The sequence below is a fragment of the Saimiri boliviensis genome, chromosome 14 (assembly GCF_048565385.1).
Source record: "Saimiri boliviensis isolate mSaiBol1 chromosome 14, mSaiBol1.pri, whole genome shotgun sequence".
NCBI classification, from domain to species: Eukaryota; Metazoa; Chordata; class Mammalia; order Primates; family Cebidae; genus Saimiri; species Saimiri boliviensis.
In genome coordinates this window covers 33,947,629-33,972,053 of record NC_133462.1, presented here as the reverse complement: position 1 = coordinate 33,972,053, position 24,425 = coordinate 33,947,629, and the positions used below count along the sequence as shown (strand labels likewise).

Below are 24,425 nucleotides of genomic sequence, written 5' to 3'. Positions count from 1 at the left end.
CCGGCCCTCTTCAGCATTCAAGTATGTCAGCCACAACAAAGGTCTGAGAGGAGAATGCCACCGGGGACCTGAACGTCTTGGGCTTGGTACCAGTTATGCTGTGCCACACTCAGCGGTGGTCACTGGGAGGAGTCACAGGGTAAAACCCACCTCCTGGGCACAGGTGGCCGAGGTGAGCATTGTGCGTGGACAGGTGGGTATGACCGACAGACACGGTCACCCCACTGCCCACCCTGGTTCCCTGAGCTGCCTGTCACCTCTCGGAGCCCTAGGAATCTTGGAGGCTGCTGGGCAGACCCTGCCCCAGAGGAGAGGGGTGGGGGCACCTGCCTAAGCATGTCCTCCTGTGTCCTGGGCTCTGCCTGCGTCTGAATACCACTCCCCATCAGAGTACAGGGAGGGGGCCCAGTCCCTGATGCCGAAACAACGACAGAGGCTCAGCTTTCTCCAAGCTGCACCGTCTAGGGGTGGCTCACATCGCCCAAGGACAGAGGCCAGGGTCATTGGCAGTGCGGGAAGGGAGAGAGGGAGAGAGAAGGGAAGATAGAGAGACAGAAACTGAGAGGGGTAAGGGGAGAAAGAAAGCGGAGGGAAAAAGGAGAGAGACAGAGAGAGGGAAGAAGACAGAGGAAGAGAGGAGAGGGGAAGAGAAAGAGGGAGACGGAAAAGCAGGGGAGAGGAGAAGGAAGGGGTGAGGGGCAGCGGGGTGCGGAAACCCCTCGGGTATTTCCAGAGGAGAAGGATTCACTTGAGGCTGAGGGTGCTAAGATATTTTGGCTTTTCAGGATTCAGATTTTCTTCGAGTCTAGCCTGACATCTACTTGACGTTTCGAAGGGCCTGCTCAAATAGGTGATGAAGGGGGAGGAAAAGAGAGAAGCCTATTTTATGATAATATATATGTATGTATTTTTCGAGATGGCGTCTTGCTCTGTCGCCCAGGCTGGAGGGCAGTGGCACAATCTTGGGTCCAAGCAATTCTCCTGCCCCAGCCTCCCGAGTAGTTCGGATGACAGGCATGTGCCACCATACCTGGATAATTTTTGTATTTTTAGTCGAGAATTTTTGTAATTGTCATGTTGGCCAGGCTGGTCTTGAACTCCTGACCTCAGGTGATCCGCCTGCCTTGGCCTCCCAAAGTGCTAGGATTACAGGTGTGAGCCACTGTGCCCAGTCTATTATAATGCATTCTTTTTTTTTTTTTTTTTTTTTTTTTTGAGACAGAGTTTCGCTCTTATTACCCAGGCTGGAGTGCAACGGCGCCATCTCGGCTCACCGCAACCTCCGCCTCCTGGGTTCAGGCAATTCTCCTGCCTCAGCCTCCTGAGTAGCTGGGATTACAGGCACGCGCCACCACGCCCAGCTAATGTTTTGTATTTTTAGTAGAGACGGGGTTTCACCATGTTGACCGGGACGGTCTTGATCTCTTGACCTCGTGATCCACCCGCCTCGGCCTCCCAAAGTGCTGGGATTACAGGCGTGAGCCACCGCGCCCGGCCTTATAATGCATTCTTATGGACACTGTGATTAGCTAAAACCATCATTTTTTGGGGGTGAAAAACAGTGCCTATTTGACACGGAACAAATTGCATCTCCTTTTTATGTTACATTTCTCTGAACTCCAATGAGGTTGATCTGCCGTCCAGTTTGACTAGCTGCCAGCATTCTGTGAGGTTTCTGTTTACATCCTTCGCCCATTTATCTACTGAGCAATGGTGTTTCTTACTGATCTGTAACTGCGTTTTATATTTTAAGGACGTGGGCTCCTTGTGGTCTCTGTTGCAATCTTTGTCCCCTAGTGTGAAGCGCATTGTATTTTGTTTTATTTATTTATTTACTTTTAATAAAATACAGGACAGCCTGCTGAACCTGTTCCTTTGGTACTCATCACTATTAAAATCATTCAGTAACCATATACAGCAATAATATCCTGCATAGCTAATTCGTTGATTTTTAATTTTTAAAATTTTTATTGTTTTGAGACGGGTTCTCCCTGTGTTCCCCAGACTGGAGTGCAATGGCCCAATTTTGGCTCACTGCAGCCTCGACCTCCTGGGCTCAAGGGATTCTCCCACGTCAGCCTCCTGTGTGGCTGCTACTACAGGCATGCCACCATGATGCCTGGCTAATTGTGTGTGTGTGTGTGTACGTGTGTGTGTGTGTATACGTGTATACAGGTGTGTATATACATATGTGTGTATGCATGTGTGCATACATACATGTGCGCATACATATATGTGTATGCATGTGTATACATGTGTGCACATGTGTTTATACATGTGTATACGTGTGTATGTGTATGTGTGTGCATACATGTATGTGCATGTGTGTATGCGTGCATACATATGTGTATACACACGTGTGTGCATACATATATGTGTATACATGTGTATTTATACATATATGTGTATACATGTATGTGTACATGTGTATGCGTGCACATACATGCGTGTATACATGTGTATACATGTGTATACATACATGTGCGCATGCATGTGTGTATACATATGTGTGTTTATACATATATGTGTGTGTATACGTGTGTGTGTGTGTGTGTATTTTTTTTGTAGAGATGACGTCTCCCTATGTTACCCAGGCTGGTCTCGACCTCCTGGGCTCAAAGCAATCTGCCTGTCTCAGCCTCCCAAAGTGCTGGGATTACGGGTGTGAGCCACTGTGCCCAGTGGGTTTTTTTTTTTTTTTTTTTTTTTTAAGCAATCTCTTCCATTGCTGAAGAGCTCTGAGGAGAGGGAAGGATGTGGGGAGGGAGAGCAGGAGAGAGAAAAAGAAAAGAACAAGTGAACAAAAAGGGACGAGGGAGAAAGAGGAGGGAGGAGAGAAAGAGCGCGAGAAGGAAGCACAACCGGCCTCCCGGCCTCCGGGACACATCTCCTCCAGCTCTGCGGCACGCATCCGGAAACTCTGGAGAGTTCCTGTTCTCACACAACGTCACCTCACCGTGTTCCCAGACAAGAATCTAAGTGTGGCCTATTTTATAGGTCTTCAGCTGGACATGGGCCACCATTCTGGCCCTCCTAACAAAGCACGTCCTCACTGTTTGGTCACGGAGACCATTCAAGGGTCCCTCCAGATGGGCCGAGGAGGGAGCCTGGAGGCAGAGGCACAGGAGGAAGCCCCTGATTTCTCAGTGGGAGTGAGTAGGTCAAGATCCTTCCAGAACCGTTCAGGGAAGAATCCACCATGATGGGCACAGTCGGGCTCCCCAAAATTTGTTTCTCAGTTAGAGACTTATTAGATACGTTTCTTCCTGCTCCAAATGTCTGCAACCTCAGGAATGTACTGCTACGTCTGCTATCAGGGTCCTAAGGGCTAACGGCCACTCAGCTGTTGGGTGCCATCTTGAAATAGTTACCCAGAACCTGGGGGCCATTTTGAAATGGCTGCCCTAGAAGTTGGGCACCATCTTGGATGGTTACCCAGAACGAGGGGGCCACCTTGAAATGGCTGCCCGGAACTTGGGGGCCATCTTGGAATAACCACCCAAAATTTGGGGACCATCTTGGAATGGCTACCCAGGACTTGAAGGCCACCTTGGAACTCAGGGACCATAAAAGTATGGCCATCCAGAATTCAGAAGCCATCTTGGAACAGCCACCCAGAACTTAAATGCCACCTTGGAATGGTTGCCCAGAACTTTGGGGCCACCCTGGAACTCAGGGGCCATTTTGCAATGGCTTCCTACAACTTGGGGGCCATCTAGGAATGGCCACCCAGAACTTGAAGGCCACCTTGGAACTCAGGGACCATCTAAGAATGGCCATCCCAAATTCAGAAGCCATCTTGGAATGAGAGCCCAGAGCTCCGGGGGCCATCTTGGAATGGCCACCCAGAACTTGGATGCCATCCTGGCATGACTACTAAGGGCTTGGGTGCCATCCCGAAGTGGCTGCCTACAGCTAGGGCACCATGGTGGAGCCCTATGATGACGCGTGGCCTTTCAGGGGGCAGAGAATCCCAGGACTACCGGGAGAAGCGAAAGACACACAAATGGAGTCACCAGGTCTACAACTACGGGGCCGTCGGGCACAGGGAGGGCTCAGAATTCTCATGCACATTCATTTCCTGATCGTCTCTTTAGGGACTCCCCAAAGAGACAGCGGCTCGGGCGGCGCGTGTGGAGCCGTTGGGGAATGACATGTTCCGGCGAGGCTAGTCTACGGGAAGCAGCGCAGCAAGAGGCTGGGGACGTGGCCGAGGCCCGTTGCTGTGCGAGGAGGTAGAAGGTGCGCGGGGGGGGTCCCTTCTCCTTCTTCCTCCACGGCTGTCATGCAAAAAGCCAATCGAAGCTCTTCCTGGTGGCATGCTGATCTCTCCCCTGTCCCCAGAGCCCACACACCCCGTCCCTGGACCCTGAGACCATGTCCCCTGATCTGATGGGTGGCCCCCAGGCCGGGGGGTGAGGGAACAGAGGCGAGTGGAGGCCTTGCGAAGAGACTTACGTGAAGGCAAAGGCTACCAGGGCCCCACTGACCACTATGAAGTCGAGGATGTTCCAGAGGTCGCGGAAGTAGGCACCCTGATGCAGGACGAGCCCCAGGTCAATCATCTGCGGGGGAGAAGAGAGGGTGCTCAGAGCCCCTGTCTGATCCCCACCCTGGGGTGTTGCCACCCACTCCCTAGCCTCTCGGGGAGAGGCAGGGAAGCCAATGAGGTGGCCTCCTCCTGCAGGGATGGGCAGTGGCCAGAGGACTCTGGGTAGGAGTGGAGAGCCCCTGCTCCATGAGAGGCGGCCCCTCTGCCTGATGGAAGGCAGCTGCGGCTTGCCGGCTCTGACATTCAAACCTCGGGGTCCTGTTTGATGCCTCCTTGTCCCAAATCCCTCATTGGCTCCACCTGCAAAGCTCACCGGCTCTGATTCCAGAACCTTCCAAGAATCTGTCCACATCTCACCTCTTCTTTGGTCACCAGCCTGATCCCGTCCCTGTCATCGTCCATGGGGACCAGTGTGATCACCTGCTCCCAGGTCCTCTGCTTCCTACACATGTCAGAGGGCACCTGTGAACACCTGGGTCAAATCTCTCCTCTGCTCGGAACCCTCTATGGCTCTCGCCTCACTTAAAGTCAAAGCCAAAGAGCCCTGTCTGTGACCCCCTGCACAAGGTGCTCCTCACCTCCCTGTCCTCATCTCTACCCTTCGTCTCCCCTCTTCTCGCACTCTGCGAAGCCACACCAGCCTCCTCGCTGAGCCTCAAACACACCCGGCATTTCTAATCCTCTGGCAGACTCCTCCTCTAGAGGGGGGCATTCTTGAAGGCTCAGAATCTCCTGGAACTCTGGCTCTCTGCACTTTTTTTTTGAGACATAGTTTCACTCTGTCACCGAGGCTGGAGTGCAGTGGCATGATCTCGGCTCACTGCAGCCTCCACGTTGGCTCATTACAGCCTTCGGTTCAAGCAGGTGTCCTGCCTCAGCCTCCCGAGTAGCTGGGACTACAGGCATGAGCCACCACGCCCGGCTAGTTTTTGTAGTTTTAGCAGAGACAGGGTTTCACCATGTTGACCAGGCTGGTCTCGAACTCCTGACCTCAAAGAATCTGCCCGCCTCGGCCTCCTGAAGTTTTGGGATGACAAGCATGAGCCACTCTGCCAGGCTTGAAAAAACAAAGCGAAACGATACTGCACGTTCTCGCTTCTCACGTGCGCTCACCTTGATCACCATCTCAAAGGTAAAGACGCCTGTAAAAACGTAGTCAAAATATCGCAGCACCTGCAGGGGTTAAAAGCAAGAGAGCACTGGATTACTGGCCCGTTCCAGCAGAGCCCCAGTGAAAGAACGACTGCCCACTGGGGAGCGAAGCCTGTACCCAGGGGCGGAGACACAGCTGCCATACTGGCTGGGCAGGGCGGGCGCTGCCCGCTCCCGTCTCTTCTATAGCGCAGATTTGTGTGTGGTGAATGAAACTGTCCAGCAGATGGCAGCAAATCCTAACAGAAATCCCTGTATTAGGTCGGTTCGCTGACCCATGGGAAAGGCGCCTTTTAAAATTTGCCCCAAGCCCTACCGAGAATTAGAGGCGGCCCCAGAAAAGTTCAGGGTTGACTGTATCCCTCTTGGTGATGGATCTAATCCCCCGATACCCTTGCTTTCCTGGGTGTCCTGGACGAGAAATCATTGCTTTGTGGTTTTTTTTTTTTTTCCTTTTTTTTTTTGAGACCAAGTCTCACTGTGTCTCTCAGGCTGGAATGTAACGGTGCCCTCTCAGCTCACTGCAACCTCCGCCTCCTGGGTTCAAGTGATTCTCCTGCCTCAGCCTCCCAAGTAGCTGGGGTTACAGGAACATGGCACCACGACCGGCTGACTTCTGCATGTTTAGTAGAAACGGGGTTCCACCATGTTGCTCTGGCTGGTCTTGAACACCTGACCTAGTGATCCGCCTGCCTCGGCCTCCCAAAGTGCTGGGATTACAGGTGTGAGCCACCATGCCCGGTGCTACGTGGTTTCTTAAACACTGGGGCCAACCCCTTGCCACCACATCTCTTCCTGCCTCATGGCCAGGCCCCTGCCAGGGTAGGTTAATTCTTCCCGTCCCCCTCTCCAGGCCCGATGTTTCTCCTGGACGAACAACATTCTCTGGCCCAGCCCCTTTCCAGGACACACCACAGCACACATCTGGTGTCACCCGGGCATAAAGATGAGGGTGTGTTGCCTGGTGTCTGGCTGGTGGTAGGTACAGGGGGTGGACACTGGCCAGGTGTGGTGGCTCAAGCCTGTGACCCCAGCACTTTGGGAGGCCGAGGTAGGAAGATCACTTGAGGTCAGGAGTTCGAGACCAGCCTGACCAGCATGGCAAAACCCCATCTCTACTAAAAATACAAAAATGAGCTTGGCATGGTGGCGTGTGCCTGTAATTCTAGCTACTCAGAAGACAGAGGCATGAGATTCACTTGAATCTGGGAGGTTGAGGTTGCAGTGAGCTGAGATCACACCACTGCAATCCAGCCTAGGAGATGGAGACTCTGTCTAAAACTAAAAAAAAGACAGGTGTGGTGGCTCATGCCTGCAATCCCAGCACTTTGGGAGGCAGGGACAGGCGGATCATCTGAGGTCAGGAGTTCGAGACCAGCCTGACCAATAATGATGAAACTCCGTCTCTTATTAAAAATCCAAACATTAGCTGGGCATGGCAGCATGCACCTGTAATCCCAGATATTCGGGAGGCTGAGGCAGGAGAATCGCTTGAACCCGGGAGACAGAGGTTTGTGGTGAGCCAAGATGGTGCCATTGCACCCCAGCCTGGGTAACAAGAGCCAAAAACTGTCTGGGGTGGGGGTGGGGGTAACTGGATCCACCCGGAAGCAGCAAGGGCTGAGCATTACCGACCGTGGCCACCAGAGGACGCTGTGAACACTCCAGTCACGAAAGTCTTGCCTCTGCTTACAACTCTCCATGGCTCCCACCTCACTCAGGGATCAAAGCCAAATGCCTCCCCCAGGCCCTCAAGGCCCTGCACGATCTGCCCAGTCACATCCCTGACCTCACTTCCTCTCACTCTCCCCCTTGCTGACTTCCTCTTGTGGCCTGAGATGCTCCCACCGCAGGGCCTTTGCACGGGCTGTTCCGTCTCTCCGGAATGCTTTCCCCACATCCCATGTGATTCCCTCTTTCTCCTCCTTTATGACTTAGCTCAAATGACACGTTCCCAGTGAGGACGTCCCTGGCTGACTGTTTAAATTCCATCTCCCGGGCTGGGCGTGGTGGCTCACACCTGTAATCTCAGCACTTTGGGAGGCCAACGCAGGGGGATCACGAGGTCAGGAGTTTGAGACCAGCCTGACCACCATGGTGAAACACCATCTCTACTAAAAATACAAAAAATTAGCTAGGTGTGGTGGCATGTACCTGTAATCCCAGATACTCAGGAGACTGAGGCAGGAGAATTGCTTGAACCCTGGAGATGGAGGCTGCAGTGAGCGGAGATTGTGCCACTGCACTCCAGCCTGGGTGACAGAGTGAGACTGTCTCAAACAAAACAAAACGAAACAAAACAAAACAAAATTCCATCTCCTGATGCTTGAGATCCCCCTTATGAAGCCTCTCTTTCCCTCTGTCTGCCACACTCCCAGTCGCTTATCACTCCCCAAACAACTATGTGTTATAGTCACTGATAATCTCATTCTCCATCTCCCCTACCCAAACGTCAGCCCCACAGGACAGGGATGTCTGTCTGTCACCATGGCATCTCTAGCTTATAATACAGGGTCAGGCATATAGTAGGTGCTCAAGAAATGTTTGTTGAATGGATGCATGAACAGCTGGGGCTGTGCTGGGTCCTGCAGGAGCTGGACTCTGTGATCCGTGTGGTTATAACATATATTTTTGTTATGTGTGGTGCTTGAAGAGGAATTAGAGACCAGGGTGCCTGGGGTCGGGGTGGGGTGACTTCCGCGAGGGAGGGGCTGGTTCAAGGGGATTGGCTTGAAGGAGCTGGGTAGGCAGAGGGGATGGTGCTGGGGGAGTATGTCAGGTGCACCAGGCAGTGGCATAGGCTGGTCAAAGGCCTGATGCTTTGTGGGCTCTGGGAGTGCAGCGACTGTCTTATACCCTGTCAATCCTCCCCAGCTAGCTCAGTACCTGGCACATAGTAGTTGCTTATTAAATACTTACTAAAGGAATGAATGAAAGGAAAGGAGAGAGAGAGTTAGGAAAGGGCAGGCCAGGGGGTCAGGTGACTCTAATTCTGGAGCACTTAATAAGGTATACAAGAGGAAATCAAAAGACCAAGAAATTCAGTTCAAGTAGTCCTAATAGTTAGATCTTTCTGACCTATTTCTAAGTGCTTGATCTCATTCATTACAGGGAAATGTCTACAGCAAGACCCCAGTGAGATCTCACTCCACACCCGGCCCAGGAGCCCAAGGAAACAGGAGAGCACCAAGTACTGAAGAGGACGGGGAAGAACAGGCGCTCCCACGTGCTGCAGGTGCAAGGACCGCTGTCTTCATTTTTGTTTCTTGAGACGGAGTCTCGCTCTGTTGCCCAGGCTGGAGTGCAGTGGTGCGATCTTGGCTCACTGCAACCTTTGCCTCCTGGGTTCAAGCGATTCTCCTGCCTCGGCCTCGCGAGTAGCTGGGATTATAGGCACATGCCACTACACCTAGTTATTTTTTTGTATTTTTAGTAGAGACAGGGTTTCACCATGTTGGCCAAGCTGGTCTCTTGAATTCCTGACCTCAGGTGATTCGCCTGCCTCAGCCTCCCAAAGTACTGAGATTACAGGTGTGAGCTACGGTGCCCCGAGACTGTGTTTTACTGATTGATTGACTGATTGTTTTGAGACAGGGTCTTGCTCTGTTGCCCAGGCTGGAGTGCAGTGGCACGACCTCAGTTCACTGCAACCTCCACCTCCTGGGTTCAAATGGTTCTCATGCCTCAGCCTTCCAAGTAGCTGAGATTACACGTATGCGCCACCACGCCTGGCTAATTTTTGTATTTTTGGTAGCGACAGGGGTTCACCATGTTGGCCAGGCTGGTCTCGAACTCCTGACCTCAGGGGATCCACCTGCATCCACCTCCAAAAGGGTCACTGTGTTTACTGTCCAGTAAACATTCCAGCTGCATTAACTGAGGCTGGCCACTTGCAAATTCTATAATCTAGAAACTTTGCTTTTGGTTTATACCCTGGAGGAATTTGTATTTATGGATTGAGATAGGGTCTTACTCTGTCACCCAGGTTGGAGGGCAGTGGCATGAACACGGATCACTACAGCCTCTACCTTCCAGACTCAAGTGATCCTCCCACCTCAGCCTCCCAAGTGGCTGGGACCACAGGTGGGCACCATCACGCCTGGTTAATTAAAAAAAAATATTTTTTGGGGGGTAGAGATGGGGGGGGTCTCACTATGTTGCCCAGGCTGGTCTCGAACTCCTGGCCTCAAGCAATCCTCCCACTTTGGTCTCTCAAAGTGCTGGGATTATAGGTGTAAGCCGCTGCATCCGGCTTCCTGGAGAAATTCTGGTCCAGGTGACTCAGGAAACACGTTGAGGACAGTGTTCAAACTCAGAAACACCCAAACATCCATCAACAGGAGGATCGATAACACATCATGCCACACAGAGAATCGGAAAACAGCATCATAAAGAGTGCCCAGCGGCCCGGCGCGGTGGCTCGCGCCTGACACGCCAGCACTTTGGGAGGCCAAGGTGGGCGGATCACGAGGTCAGGAGTTTGAGATCAGCCTGGGCCAACATGGTGAAACCCCGTCTCTATCAAAAATACAAAAATTAGGCCGGGCGCGGTGGCTCAAGCCTGTAATCCCAGCACTTTGGGAGGCCGAGGCGGGTGGATCACGAGGTCAAGAGATCGAGACCATCCTGGTCAACATGGTGAAACCCCGTCTCTACTAAAGGTGCAAAAAATTAGCTGGGCATGGTGGTGCGTGCCTGTAATCCCAGCTACTCCGGAGGCTGAGGCAGGAGAATTGCCTGAACCCGGGAGGCGGAGGTTGCAGTGAGCCGAGATCGTGCCATTGCACTCCAGCCTGGGTAACAAGAGCAAAACTCCGTCTCAAAAAAAAAAAAAAAAAAAAAAAAAAAAAACAAAAATTAGCCGGGCGTGATGGCGCGTGCCTGTAATCCCAGCTACTCGGGAGGCTGAGGCAAGAGAATCGCTTAAACCCAGGAGGCGGAGGTTGTGGTGAGATGAGATTGCGCCACTGCACTCCAGCCTGGGAGACAGAGTGAGACTCGTCTCAAAAAAAAAAAAGAAAAAAAGAAAAAAAGAACGAATGAACGCCCATTAATACTCCAACAGCAATACTGCACTCATGTAGTGTGAATACAACGTTGGGTGACAAAGGAAAGCATAGAAATGTCTCATTTATTGGATATTGTAGAAGAGCCAAAATAAATTCTAGTTTTTACGAAATGGCCAGTGTGTTGGCTCACGCCTGGGATTCCAAGCTCCAGGAGGCTGAGGAGGGAGGATTGTTTGAGGTCAAGAATTTGAGACTGGCCTGGCAACATAGCAAGGCTCTGTTTCTACAAGAATTAAAAGAATTAGCTGGGTGTGGTGGTGCGTGCCTGTGGTCCTAGCTACTTGGGGGGCTGAGGTGGGAGGATCACTGGAGCCGGGGAGGTTGAGGCTGCAGTGAGCTGAGACCACGTTACTGCACCCCCCCACCTGGTGGACAGAGAGAGACACTGTCTCTTAAAAAAAAAAAAAAAAAAAAGGCTGGGTGCAGTGGCTCATGCCTATAATCCCAGCACTTTGGGAGGCTGAGGCAGGCGGATCACTTGAGGTCGGGAGTTCAAGACCAGCCTGACCAACATGGAGAAACCCCGTCTCTACTAAAAATACAAAATTAGCCAGGTGTGGTAGCGCACGCCTGTAATCCCAGCTACTTGGGAGGCTGACGCAGGAGAATCGCTTGAACCCGGGAGGCGGAGGTTGCGGTGAGCTGAGATTGTCCCACTGCACTCCAGCCTGGGCAACAAGAGTGAAACTCTGTCTCAAAAAAAAAGAAAAAAAAAAAAAGCCTGTGCAGGTGGGAAAAAGAGAGAAGCTGAGAAATGCTCATTCCAGAAGCTGGGGTCGTGGTTACCTCTAAGACAGGGTTTCTCAAGCTGGGCTCTGTGACAGTTGGGGTTGGATGCCCTGGCCATCGTAGGGTACTGAGCAGCACCCCTGGCCTCCACCCACCAGATGCAGGAACACCTCCCCCCTCCTGTCGTGACAACCAAAAATGTCTCCAGAGTGTGTCCCCGGCAGCTCTAGAGGGAAGGCAGGCGGTGGGGGTGGGGGCAGGGATCCAGGAGGCACATGCCGTGCGGGGCGTTTTTGTTCTATTTCTTGCCCTGGATGGTGGTTACGTGGTGTGAACGTTATGGGGCCACAGTGTTCTTGCAGAGAAGTTTCGACTGTGAGGTGGACGAGGGAGTGGGGCGGGAGCTGAGCACCCTGCAGACGCTCCCTGGGGGCTGGTCTGAGGGCTGCTGCCTAGATCTCCTTCAGCCCTGGGAGCTGCTGTGCCCCCTGGATCTTCCAGGCTGTGCCCTCCCCCCCCCAGTCGGAGGCAATGCCTTCTCCAGCCTCCTGGAGGCAGCAGGGGGCTTGTGGACCCCTCCTGGGACACCCCCTCTCCCGCCAGGCCTGGCTCCTGGAGGCCTCTGGGGGAAACCAGGCTTCAAGAGGCAACTGGGCCGGCTGGGAGGACGCCGGGCACCGGCTCTAGCTTCCTCCGGGAGCTGCGTTCTCATTTCCCTTCCATCTCCCCCAGCGGGTCCCCGGGGGCCCTGCCAGGCCTGGGAAGGCAGGGAAAGTGCATGGTAAGCTGGGGGCGGGCTTGAGGGATGAGGCTCGCCAGCCTTGCCTGGGTCTTAACCTACTTAGCTAGGGCAGCCGAGGCTCAGACCAGCAGAAAACACTTCTTTGGCTCTGGGTTGGGAGGGAAGGGATGGGGGAGGAGCCGGGGAGGGAATCGGAGTCACGAGGGCGGCTTCCACCAGGCCCTGGGGTCAAGCCTGTCTCTGCCTGCAGCCCATGGCTGAGGCACACTCTTGTCTACTGGTGCCTTGGTTTCCCCATCTCAACCACAAGCATGCCCTTATTCCTGCTTGTTGGAACTCAAAGAGGCTACACACACCCATCCCTGGCATACAGTAGGTGATTAGTAAATGCAGACAGTTGGGGGAAGCAGTGGGAGCTTTGGGGGATGCAGAGTTGGAATTCTGCTGTGTGACCCTGGACGGGACACCCACCACTCCCTCATTCCCCCAGTCTCAGTTTCCCCATCTGTCAAATAGGGATGCCTGGGTGGGGGCTGGGGTGGGGCATTGTGAGGATTAAATGAGATACTACGTGCTAAGTACCTGAGTTTCTTCCTGGGACACAGCAAGTGCTCAGTTAACAGGGGTTGTCAAAAGACCCTCCAACCCGAAAGGGGCTCGCTTTCCAAAAAGCTAAAAGCTGAGGCTGCGTTTCTGAACCAAATAGTTGTTTCTTTCAAAGTTTCCTATCCAAAGGGAAACGCCTACTTGGTTAGACCTGGCTGCTGAGGGGAGCAGCTCTGAGCACCGCCCCTGCCCCAGTAACCCCCCTATTCCGTCCAAAGAATGTGCAACATCCGCACCCTGCGAGTCTCACGCCTCCTTTAGAGAATCCAGCAATTTTCAGCACCAGTGGCTCTGGGCTGCCGCCTCCCTTCCCGGCTCACAGAGCCACCGCCGCAAGGACAGTCTTGCTCCCACAAGCATCCCCACAGCATCAGAGCACCCCTTCTCAAACAGCAGCCGTAAGGGCTATGCCTGGGGGCGCCCCCAACATCCCACCCTACCTAGGAGCATTTTGGATCCAGGAGAAAGTGGCCTGAGGCAGAGGAGCCGGGCTAGGAAGGGGCGCGCTCTGCAGGACTCACGTTGTTCCGAGGCGCGTTGGGCTGCACTGGGTCCTCGGCGGCCAGGGCGATGCTGCTCATGGCAATGACCATGAGGATGCACATCTCAAAGTAGCGCAGGTTCAGGATGTAATGGCACAGGCGGCGAAGGCTGTTGGAGACACAAGCGCGTGCAGAGGTCCACTCAGACCACAGGCTCACACACCCTTTTCTTCTATAATCTCAGGTTACCCACCACTGCCTGAGAGCTCCAACCCCGAAGGCCTCATACACAACAAACTATTAAGCTCCTCCAGGTGGGGGACCTTTCTGGGTCCCGGAACCCCAAGAAGGCAGAGGAGATCTTGGGGAGAGAAGACATCCACACGTCCTATTTAGCAAAGTTCCTATCACTCCCCAAAGACCCTCTTGAAATATCTCGATTTCCAAGCTGGGTTGAAGAAATACGGTCCTTAATTCTGTAGGAGATAAAAAGGTTTTTTGATATAAAACGTCCCAGGGTCATTTTATGTCTAATTCTAATGTTAAGTAGATTTCTTTCTTTATTTAAAAATTAGCTGTGTGACCTTGGGCAAGTTACTTGTCCTCTCTGTGCGTCAGTGCCTTCATGTGTATGGCCATGATACTAGTGTTTACTTCACAAAATTGTGAGACCCGAAAGAGCTAATTTACGCCTGGCTCATGACAGGGGCTCCGAAAAGTTAGTTATTGAAATTAAGAATTGCAGGCCCTATCAGAGCCTTGAATGTGCCAACGGGATGTGCCAGTTAACCTCTTAAGTGGAGCCAATAGTAAATAGGTCATAAGGTTGTGTGAATGGCAGCAGAGCTGAGTAGTTAACAACAAGGATGCCAGGGACCGTGTCTGGGCTCAAACTGCAGCTCTCTCACTGGCTTGCTGTGTGACCTTGGGTGGGTGAATTCACCTCTCTGGACCTCAGTTTTTTCATCTGTCAAATGGAGCTAAGCATGGTAATGATCCCAGATAAATTTAAAAAATGTTTTAAGGCATTCAGAATAGTGCCTGGCACAGAGTAAACAGCACATAAGCGTTTCTTTAGTAAAATAGGTAAGTCAACCAAATAGAAAAGTAATTTAAAATTATTTTGATGTATTACTACCCAGGATGAGCTGCCAAGAGGCAGGTTACAGAAAGCTGCTGCCCCCATGTCATCCGCCATGATTCCTCACGGTCAAGAAGCATTTTGAGGGGTCAGGCTTTCAAGACGTATCCTTGGGAGACATTCAATTCTAAGACAACCTCTGAGCTACTGTGACATTCACGGGAATGATTTCTCCCCTCAATAATCTATCCATTTCAAAGATGGCCAAGATAGAAAGTCAGCGAACTCAAAGACCATCCGCCCAGAATCTAAACCCTTACAGAGCCGGGCTTAGGAACAGAGTTCAGGTCTCAGGGCTGCCATATGCTGCTGTTTAGGCTGCGTACTGCACAAGTCAGCCATTTCTTTCTTTCTTTTTTTATTTTTTTTAAGATGGGGTTTCACCATGTTGGTCAGGCTGGTCTTGAACTCCCGACCTCAGGTGATCCGCCCGCCTTGGCCTCCAAAGTGCTTGGATTACAGGCGTGAGCCACCGCACCCAACCTAATTCAGCCATTTCTAAGTGGGAGGGATGTCTCTTTTTTTTTTTTTTTTTTTTTTTGAGATGGCATCTCGCCCTGTTGCCAGGCTGGAGAGCAGTGGCGTGATCTCGGCTCACTGCAACCTCCACCTCCCAGGTTCAAGCAATTCTCCGGCGTCAGCCTCCCGAGTAGCTGGGACTACAGCTATGTGCCATGACACCCGGCTAATTTTTGTATTTTTAGTAGAGACGGGGTTTTACCGTATTGGTCAGGGTGGTCTCGAACTCCCAACCTCATGATCCGCCCACCTCGGCCTCCCAAAGTGCTGGGATTGTGGGTGTGAGCCACTGCGCCCGGCTTGGGGAGGGTGCCTCTTATATCACATACAACATAGATTTGGGAATGTATGACAATGATTTTCCAGTGGATGGCAGGAAGGGGGTCTCTTTCAACAAAGTCGGTATATTGTGACAAATCATTGCATGTGATTTAGGGAAGGAGCATCCGTTTCCAGCCTGTTCAGAGGTCCCCTGGGACTCGCGGTGGTCAACGCTCGCTCACTGCCCTCTCTCTGGCCCGACTTCCGCCACCCTGGTGGGAGCCCCAGGTCCCGCGGCCCTTGCTGGGGGCCGTACTCACGGGTTGGTTGTGGACAGGATGAACATAGAGCTATAGGGAGGCATCGGCTTAGGGCCGTCTTCCCCGCGGTCGTCTTCCTCCTCCTCCTTCTTCTCTTCCTCTTTTTTTGACGGTGGGTCTGGGTTGGCGTTTTTGTTCACTGTTGGGACAAGAACCGACACAGGGCGCCCTCCACAATTTCCCACAAGTCTCTGGGAACTCCGTGTAACTCCCAGGGCGGGCAACAAGTGGCTGACATTTATAAAGTGCCTGCTGTATACCAGGCATCTCCTGACATCACTAAACCCTCGCGTGGCCCTGAGGTTGATCTATTCGGATCCCCCATTTACAGATGAGGAAATGGAGACACAGAGAAGTGAAGTGACTTGTCTAAGGTCACACGGCGGGAAGTGGCAGAGCTGGCATTTGGAACCCAGGCGGACTGGCCCCCGAGAGCCTGCTGTCTACCATTCCACAGCCTTCAGTTCGTGGGGCCCTTGTGGGATCTTAACACAGACCTGCCCCTGTCCTTCTTGGACCTTCACACTCTCACTTGGAGGCAGTAGGGAGAGTGCCAAGAGACCCATTGAACAGATGGAAATACTGACACCTCCCATAAACCGCAGGGCTCGCCCCCATTAGCACCCCTCTCTTGATTTGGCGGGGAGGAGCCACCAGCCTCCGGAGCTTCCATTCTGCAGCCCAGCCTGCTTATGTGTCCACGGGCAAGCTGAGCCTCTCTGAGCCTCAGTTCCTACGACTATAAAATGGGCACAGTGACAAGATCTTAGGAACTTAGGTCTCAGGACCATGGAAAGCCTTTATCCAGCAAACCCATGAACCTCTCTCACACAGAACTGACACTACAGGAACTTAAGACATCAACCACTCAGCAGTTCACCTTTCCTTTTCTTTTTGAGACGGAGTCTCACTTTGTTGCTCAGGCTGGAGTGCAATGGCAATGATCTCAGCTCACTGCAACCTCCGTCTCCGGGGTTCAAGCGATTCTCCTGCATCAGCTTCCTGCGTCCCTGGGATTGCAGGCAGGCACCACCATGCCTGGCTAATTTTTGTATTTTTTTAGTAGAGATGGGGTTTCACCATGTTGGCCGGGCTGGTCTCGAACTCCTGACCTCAAGCGATCCTCCTGCCTTGGCCTCCCAAAGTGCTGGGGTGCCAGGGATGAGCCACCACGCCTGGCCAGCAGTTCATCTGTAAACTCCTCAGTGCTTCTCTGATCCTGATCTCACAGGGGCAAGAACTGCCATTGCCCCGGGAGTCTAGATCTGTGCCGTTCCACAGGGTGGTTACTGCCTCCAAGTGGCTACTGGGCCCTTGAAATGTGGCGAGTCCAATGTAGGATGTGTTGAAAATGAACAAAGCACCCAGCAGAGGCGGGGTGAGGGGCTCACACCTGTAATCTCAGCACTTGGGGAGGCTGAGGCGGGTAGATCACTGGGGCCAGAAGTTTGAGACCAGCCTGGGCATCACGGTGAAACCCGGTCTCTACTGAAAATACCAAAAATGAGCCAGGCCTGGCGGCCTGCACCTGTAATCCCAGCTACTTGGGAGGCTGAGGCCTGAGAGTTGCTTGAACCTGGGAGGCGGAGGTTGCAGTGAGCCAAGATCACACCATTGCACTCCAGCCTGGGCGACAGAGCCAGACTGTGTCTCTAAAAAAACCCGAAAACCAAAAACCAAACAAACGAAAAACACACCAGATGTTGAAGACTGAGTACAAGAGAATGTAAAATATCTTGTTAATAATTTTAAAAATATTCATGATAGGCTGAAATAATATTTTGGATAAACAACATTTCGGGCTAAACGCAATGAACTATTAAAGTTCATTTCACCTGTTTCTGTTTTTTCCTTCCTTCCTTCCTTCCCTCCCTCCCTCCTTCCCTTTTTTTTTTGGACAGGATCTCCCTCTGCTGTCCAGGCTAGAGCGCCGGCACAATCCCAGCCCACTGCTGCCTCGAACTCCCGAGCTCAAGTGACCTTCCCACCTCTGCCTTCTGGTAGACAGGACTATAGGCGCGCACCACCGTGCCCGACTAATTTGTAAAAATTTTTTTGTAGAGATGGGATCTCTCTCTGTTGTCCAGGCTGCCCTTGAACTTCTGGGCTTAAGCAATCCTCCTACCTTGGCCTCCCGAAGCGCTGGGACGACAGGCATGAGCCAGCACACCTTGCCCCTTTTAAATGTGGTGACAGGAAAGTTTAAACAGACGTATGCATGTGGCCTGTGTTACGTTTCTTTTGGACAGTGCTGGGCCGACAGAATCAATCATCTGATCCCCCTAAAGCTTCCATCAAAGAACCCCATTGTTCCTCAAATGGGGTGGCCTCCTGGCTCCCCGAAGGGAAGGGAGGCCTAACCAATTGAGCACGTCTCCGTGCCAGGCACAGCGCACAGAAGATCTCACTGAACCCTCTACAGCCCTCTGGGGTGGGAAACTACACCTACGCCCATTTTCCAGGGGAGGAAACTGAGGCCGGAGAGATGGGGTCACAGTCCAGGGTCACTCAGCAGAGCCTCTGGCTGCGGGGGCACCGGGTCCCCTGCCCGGCGACGTGTGAGGGCGGAGGGTCTCACCTTGCACGATGGTGTGGTTGAGTGGGGGTGGGCAGGCCGGGGGGATGTCCACGGTTGTGTGGTCGGGTTTCCTGGCAGTCTTAGCTGAATTGGTTTGGGTGCCGCTGGGGTTGGTGACGATAAGGCTGTTCTCGGGGGTTTTGGGGGGGCCGGGATTGGACGGGTTCCCCGGGTTGTTGGGCGTCCGGCGGCTGGCGGTGTTCTGGGGGTTGGTGGCCACGGCAGGGCCGGCCGGCGTGGGGCCGGGGTCGGTGCTGTTTCCCATCTTGGCCGGGCTCTGGGGCAGGCCGGGGTGGCCAAGGCTGTCGTGGGGGCCGGCCGACTCCGCCGTGGCCAGCTTGCTGTTCTTCATGTTGTCGATGTCCTCTGCCAGGGGTGGGTCCTGGCGGCCCAGGTCCTGCTGGATCGGCCGTGTGGTTGACAGGTTGGGGCCACACACAGGGACCCCAGAACCCTGGTTCTCTCTGAAGAAGGCAAGTGAACGAAAAAGAACCAATACCCGAGTTAGGAGAAAGGGCAGCGGCTCCGGACCCTAGCCGAGATTCCATCTTTCAAGAGCACCACCTGGGCTGGGCGCAGTGGCTCGCGCCTGTAATCCCAGCACTTTTGAGAAGCCGAGGCAGGAGGGCCGCTTGAGGCCAGGAGTTCAAGACCTGCCTGGGCAACGTCGGGAGACCTCGTCTTTACACAAAAAAATGCGTAAATTTACAGGTGTGGTGGTGTGTGCCTGTAGTCAAAGCTACTTGGGAGGCTGAGACAGAAGGACTGCCTGAGCCCAGGAAGCTGAGGCCGCAGTGAGCCGTGATCGTCCCACTGCACTCCAGCCTGGGTGACACAGTGAGACTCTGTCACAAAAAAAAAAAAAAAAAGAAAAAAAGAAAAAAAGAAAAGGAAAGGAAAGGGTACAATCTGGTCACGAAGAAGTCATGTCCCAGATCCCTCCGGCACCCGAAATTGAGAGGGGCCTGTTCAATTCTTGCTAAGAGATCAAGACCTTCACGTGTCTGAGGACAGTTTTCCGCAAATCCCCAACATCTTATTTCTTCTTCTTTCTTTTTTCTGAGATGGAGCCTCGCTCTGTTGTGCAGTGGCGCGATCTCGACTCACTGCAGCCTCCGCCTCCTGGGTTCAAGCCATTCTCCTGCCTCAGCCTCCCGAGTAGCTGGGATTATAGGCACCTGCCCCCACCACCTGGCTAACTGTTTGTATTTTTAGTAGAGATGGGTTTCACCATGTTGGCCAGGCTGGTCTCGAACTCCCAACCTCGAGTCATCCACTGCCTGGGCTTCCCAAAGCGCTGGGATTACAGGTATGAGTCACTGTGCCTGGCCTTTTTTTTTTTTTTTTTTTTTTTGAGAGAGGGTCTCACTCGGTTGCCCAGGCTGGAGTGCAGTGGCAGGATCACAGCTCACTGCAGCCTTGAACTTCTGGGTCCCAGTGATGCTCTTATCTCAGCCTCTTAGTAGCTGAGACTACAGGCTCATGCCACCATGAGTGGCTAATTTTAAAATTTTTTGTAGAGACTAGCGTCTCACTATGTTGCCCAGGCTGGTCTCAAACTCCTGGGTGCAAATGATTCTTCCTCCTCAGTCTCCTAAAATGTTGTGGTTACAAGCATTAAGCCACAATGCCCAGTCTGTTTTTAACTTTCTTATTCATAGCTGAGTTTTCACTGCCTAGTGCAGGGCCTCTCACACAGTCGATGCTGGGTAACTTACTGTCAAATGATGAACAAATACCCCCATTTTCTTTTCTTTTCTTTTTTTTCTGAGACAGTTTCACTCTGTCCCCAGGTTGGAGTGCAGTGGCAGGATCTTGGCTCACTGCAACCTCTGCCTCCTGTGTTTGAGTGATTCTCATGCCTCAGCCTCCCGAATGGGTGGGATTACAGGTGCGGACCACCACGTCCAGCTTGTTTTTCTATTTTCTTTTTTTTTTTTTTTTTTTTTTTTTTTGAGACGGAGTTTCGCTCTTGTTACCCAGGCTGGAGTGCAATGGCGTGATCTCGGCTCACCGCAACCTCCGCCTCCTGGGTTCAGGCAATTCTCCTGCCTCAGCCTCCTGAGCAGCTGGGATTACAGGCACACGCCACCATGCCCAGCTGATTTTTTGTATTTTTAGTAGAGACGGGGTTTCACCATGTCGACCAGGATGGTCTCGAACTCTCGACCTCGTGATCCACCCGCCTCGGCCTCCCAAAGTGCTGGGATTACAGGCTTGAGCCACCGTGCCCGGCGTTTTTCTATTTTCAATAGAGGTGGGGTTTTGCCATGTTGCCCGGGCTGATCTTGAACCCCTGGCCTCAAGTGACTCACTTACCTTAGCCTCCCAAACTGCCAGAATTATAGGCATTAGCCACCATGCCTGGCCAGAATGCCCCCATTATCCAGACGAGGATACTGAGGCCCCAGGAGAGACCCCACAGCCTCAGACCTCCCATCAACCCCTGCCTCTCCAGGTCATGGACACCTGGGCCCTGCCTCCTGCCATCTGCACGTGGACAGAGACTCACTCTGCAGCCCATCTGATGCCTTCTGGACTACTGACTCCTGGAAAACACAGCCCTGGCTTCCCACAGTCTGCCTGAAAATAATAGACAGACAGAGAGATACATACATACCTATGTACATTCATACAGAGACAGACAGAGAGACAGACAGATAGGCTGGCTTTCCCTAGAGGGCTTTCCACTGGCTCAACTATCAGCATCATGTTCCTCATTTTATTTTTGCATTTTAACTTGCAAAAACCCATGGTGTTTTTAGTACGCAGAAGAGAGACAAGCTAATTTATTTTCAGACCAAAGTAGGTAAGTGGGATGCTTCTATGAATACTTCCCGGAAGGAGCAGCCGGGGCAATTCTACTGCGTCTCTGAGACCACACAGGGCAAACGGGCAGGTCCAAGCACCTTTCTGCCCTTCTCAGTTTCATGAGTGGGTCATAGAGTGACGTTTGAGAAGACAGGGTGACCTGGGTTCGAATTTCAGCAAGGTTTTTTTTTTTTTTTTTTTTTTTTTTTTTTGAGATAGGGTCTCACTCTGTCATCCAGGTTGTAGTGCAGTGGTGTGATCTCAGCTCACTGCAATCTTCCTCTCCCAGGCTCAGGCAATCCTCCCACCTCAGCCTCCTGAGTAGCTGGAGACTGCAGGGGCAGGTCACCATGCATGGCTAACTTTTTAATTTTTCTTTTTCTTTTTACTTTTTTTGAGACACAGTTTCACTCTTGTTGCCCAGGCTGGAGTGCAATGGCACAATCTTGGCTCACTGCAACCTCCGCCTCCCGGGTTCAAGCAATTCTCCTGCCTCAGCCTCCTGAGTAGCTGGGATTACAGGCAGGCGCCACCACGCCAGACTATTTTTGTATTTTTAGTACAGACAGAGTTTCTCTATGTTGGTCAGGCTGCTCTTGAACTCCCGACCTCAGATGATCCACCTACCTCGGCCTCCCAAAGTGCTGTGATTACAGGCATGAGCCACCTTGCCCGGCCTAATTTTTCTTTTTTTCAGAGATGAGGTCTCAGTATATCCCAGGCTGGTGTCAAACTCCTGGGCTTAAGTGATCCTCTTGCCTCAGCCTCCCCAAACGCTGGGATTACAGGCATGAGTCCCTATACCTGGCGAAGCCCCAGCAACATAATGAGCCGCGTGGCCCTGTGTGGTCTGCTTAACCTCTCTGAGCCTGGGTTCCCTCATTTTAAAAATCTGGGACAACAGGAGTAGAACCTTGTGCATATCTTGGAGACTGAAGTGATGCTCTTAGAACTTCTTTGCCACAAAATCTCCAGTGAGTTACTTAGCCCCAGTTCCTGACCCGTAACAGGGGAGTGGTAACCTCATTGAGTCTGGCTCTGAGAGCTAAGTATGTTAATGAGCTGAGAGTCACTGAGGATTATTCTCAGGCCTTGAAACCTAATGGGATTTTGTCGTCCTGAATTTAGCACTTGCTCAGGACTGGTGACCTCTTTATTCCTTGTCATTTCTGCCTTTGGCAATGGGAACATCTATGCTACGCCTGTACTGCTGTTATATTTTGGAAACATACAAATATCACTTGTTTTGTAACATATATATATACATACATACACAATTTAAAACTATTTAATAAATAGTTTTTTTTTTTTTCTGAGACAATCTCACTCTGTTGCCCAGGTTGGAGTGCAATGGCAGGATCTCGGCTCACTGCAACCTCCACCTCCCGGGTTCAAGTGATTCTCATGCCTCAGCCTCCTAGAATGCTGGGATTATAGGCATGAGTTTAATAAATATTTATTAAATATTTAATATATTTATAAATGTGTATATTTATAAATATATTTTTATTTATAAATGTGTATATTTATAAATTATATTTATAAATATATTTATATATTTATACATTTATACATATTTATATTTATATATAAATATATATTTACATATATTTATAAATATACACATTTATACATAAATAAAAATACATTTATCTTATGTATCTTGAGTCTCACTGTCACCCAGGCTGAAGTATAATGCACTATCCTGGTGATCTCAGGTCACTGCAACCTCTGCCTCCCAGGTTCAAGTGATTCTCCTTCCTCAGCCTCCAGAGTAGCTGGAACTACAGGCATGTGACACCACACCAGGTAATTTCTTTTTTTATGTTTTAATTAGAGACGGGATTTCGCCACATTGGTCAGGCTAAAATCCTGACCTCGAGGGGTCTGCCGGCCTTGGCCTCCCAAAGTGCTAGGATTACAGGCCTGGTCTAAATCAGGTACATTCTAAACCAACATTTCCCCAACATCTTAGTCCACAAAGAAATTTCGAATTCCAACCTGCTTGTGATGCTTTTTTGCTTTTTTTTGAGATGGAGTGTCACTCTGTCACCCAGGCTGGAGTGCAGTGGCACGATCTCGGCTCACTGCAACCTCCGCCTCCCAGGTTCAAGTGAATCTCTTGTCTCTGCCTCCAGAGTAGCTGGGACTACAGGTGCGTATCGCCACGCTCGGCTGATTTTCATATTTTTAATAGAGACGGGGTTTCACCATGTCGGCCAGGCTGGTCTCGAACTCCTGACCTCATGATCTGCCTGCCTCAGCCTCCCAGAGTGCTGGGATCGATTATAGGTGTGAGCCACCGCGCCCGGCCATGATACTTTTTGAGAAGATGTGTATCACATGAAAACCTGGCTGAGAGTATTTTCTCATCATCTGTATGGTGTGTGTGTGTGTATAATAATTTTTTTTTAAGAGACAGGGTCCTGCTCTGTTGCTCAGGCTGAAGTGCAGTGGTGTGATCATGGCTCACTGCAACCTTTAACTCCTGGGCTCAAGCCATCCTCCCACCTCGAGTAGCTGGGGTTGCGGGTACATGCCACCGTGCCTGGTTATTTTTGTTAATTCTTGTAGAGACAGGGTCTCACTATGTTGTTCAGGCTGGTGTTGGACTCCTGGGGCTCAAGTGAGCCACCTGCCTCGGCCTCCCAAAGTGCTGGGATTACAAAGTGTCATTATACCTGTCCCTGTATAGATACACATATAAGACAGAGAGAGAGATCCCTACCAAAAAGCAGGCCCAGTCAAGTGACAATTTCAAAGAGAACCTCAATCCTTTGGCCACCGACTCAAGAGGCCACGGAGAAACTCGTGGGGGCGTTTTCTCAGAGGAATGCCCTCTGCCAAGAGTGGATGGAAAAGGATCTGCAAACGTTTGTTTTGTCTTGTTCTTGCCTCCTCACAGAGTTTCTGCTGGCTGTTTGTTGGGAAATTTTAACAAACTCAGCCTGCAGAGGTCTAATATCAACTTCCAGGAGGTTTCATTTCCAAAGTGTCTCCAAGGAGAACTCAAAAGGGGGAGAGAACTTTGAAGCTGGGTCCTTTTCCCCTTTCGCCCCTGGATCTGGCATCGTCTCTGCCTGGGGTAGGTGGCCAGTTGCATAATATCTGCTCTGCATGGCGTTCTCGCGCCAGCTAATAACATTGGCATCCTTCTGTGGAGGATAACAGACCCGGAGATCAGATTATGTGGGGGTGATAACAACAGCAACCCCTGCTTATTGCTCACCTCCTCCTGTTCCCACCACACTGTCTTAAGGACTTCACGTATTAACTCATTTCATCCCTGCAACCATCACCATCTGAGATGGGTGTAGCAATCAGCCCCATGTTACAGAGGAGACAGAAGTTCAGAGAGGAAAATTCGTTTGCCCAGTGTCAGCCGGCTGGAAAACAGCTGAGCTGGGCTTTCTGGTTTTAGACGCTTTAATGGGGTGGCTTTGTATAGCAGCTCACGCCTGTA

The 24,425-nt window shown here is 51.7% G+C and overlaps 1 protein-coding gene across 11 annotated transcripts in view; it reads right to left on the bottom strand.

Moving 5' to 3' along the window:
* CACNA1A (calcium voltage-gated channel subunit alpha1 A) overlaps positions 1–24,425 on the bottom strand; it is a 416,980-nt gene that overhangs the window by 62,540 nt on the left and 330,015 nt on the right. For all 11 annotated transcript variants that reach the window (XM_074384539.1, XM_074384541.1, XM_074384546.1 and 8 more), the window contains 5 exons: positions 18,152–18,615; positions 15,574–15,712; positions 13,372–13,501; positions 5,666–5,725; positions 4,459–4,565 (listed from right to left, as the gene is read on the bottom strand). In XM_074384539.1, coding sequence (XP_074240640.1) covers positions 4,459–4,565; positions 5,666–5,725; positions 13,372–13,501; positions 15,574–15,712; positions 18,152–18,615 — 900 coding nt within the window. The remainder of the gene's footprint in view (positions 1–4,458; positions 4,566–5,665; positions 5,726–13,371; positions 13,502–15,573; positions 15,713–18,151; positions 18,616–24,425) is intronic.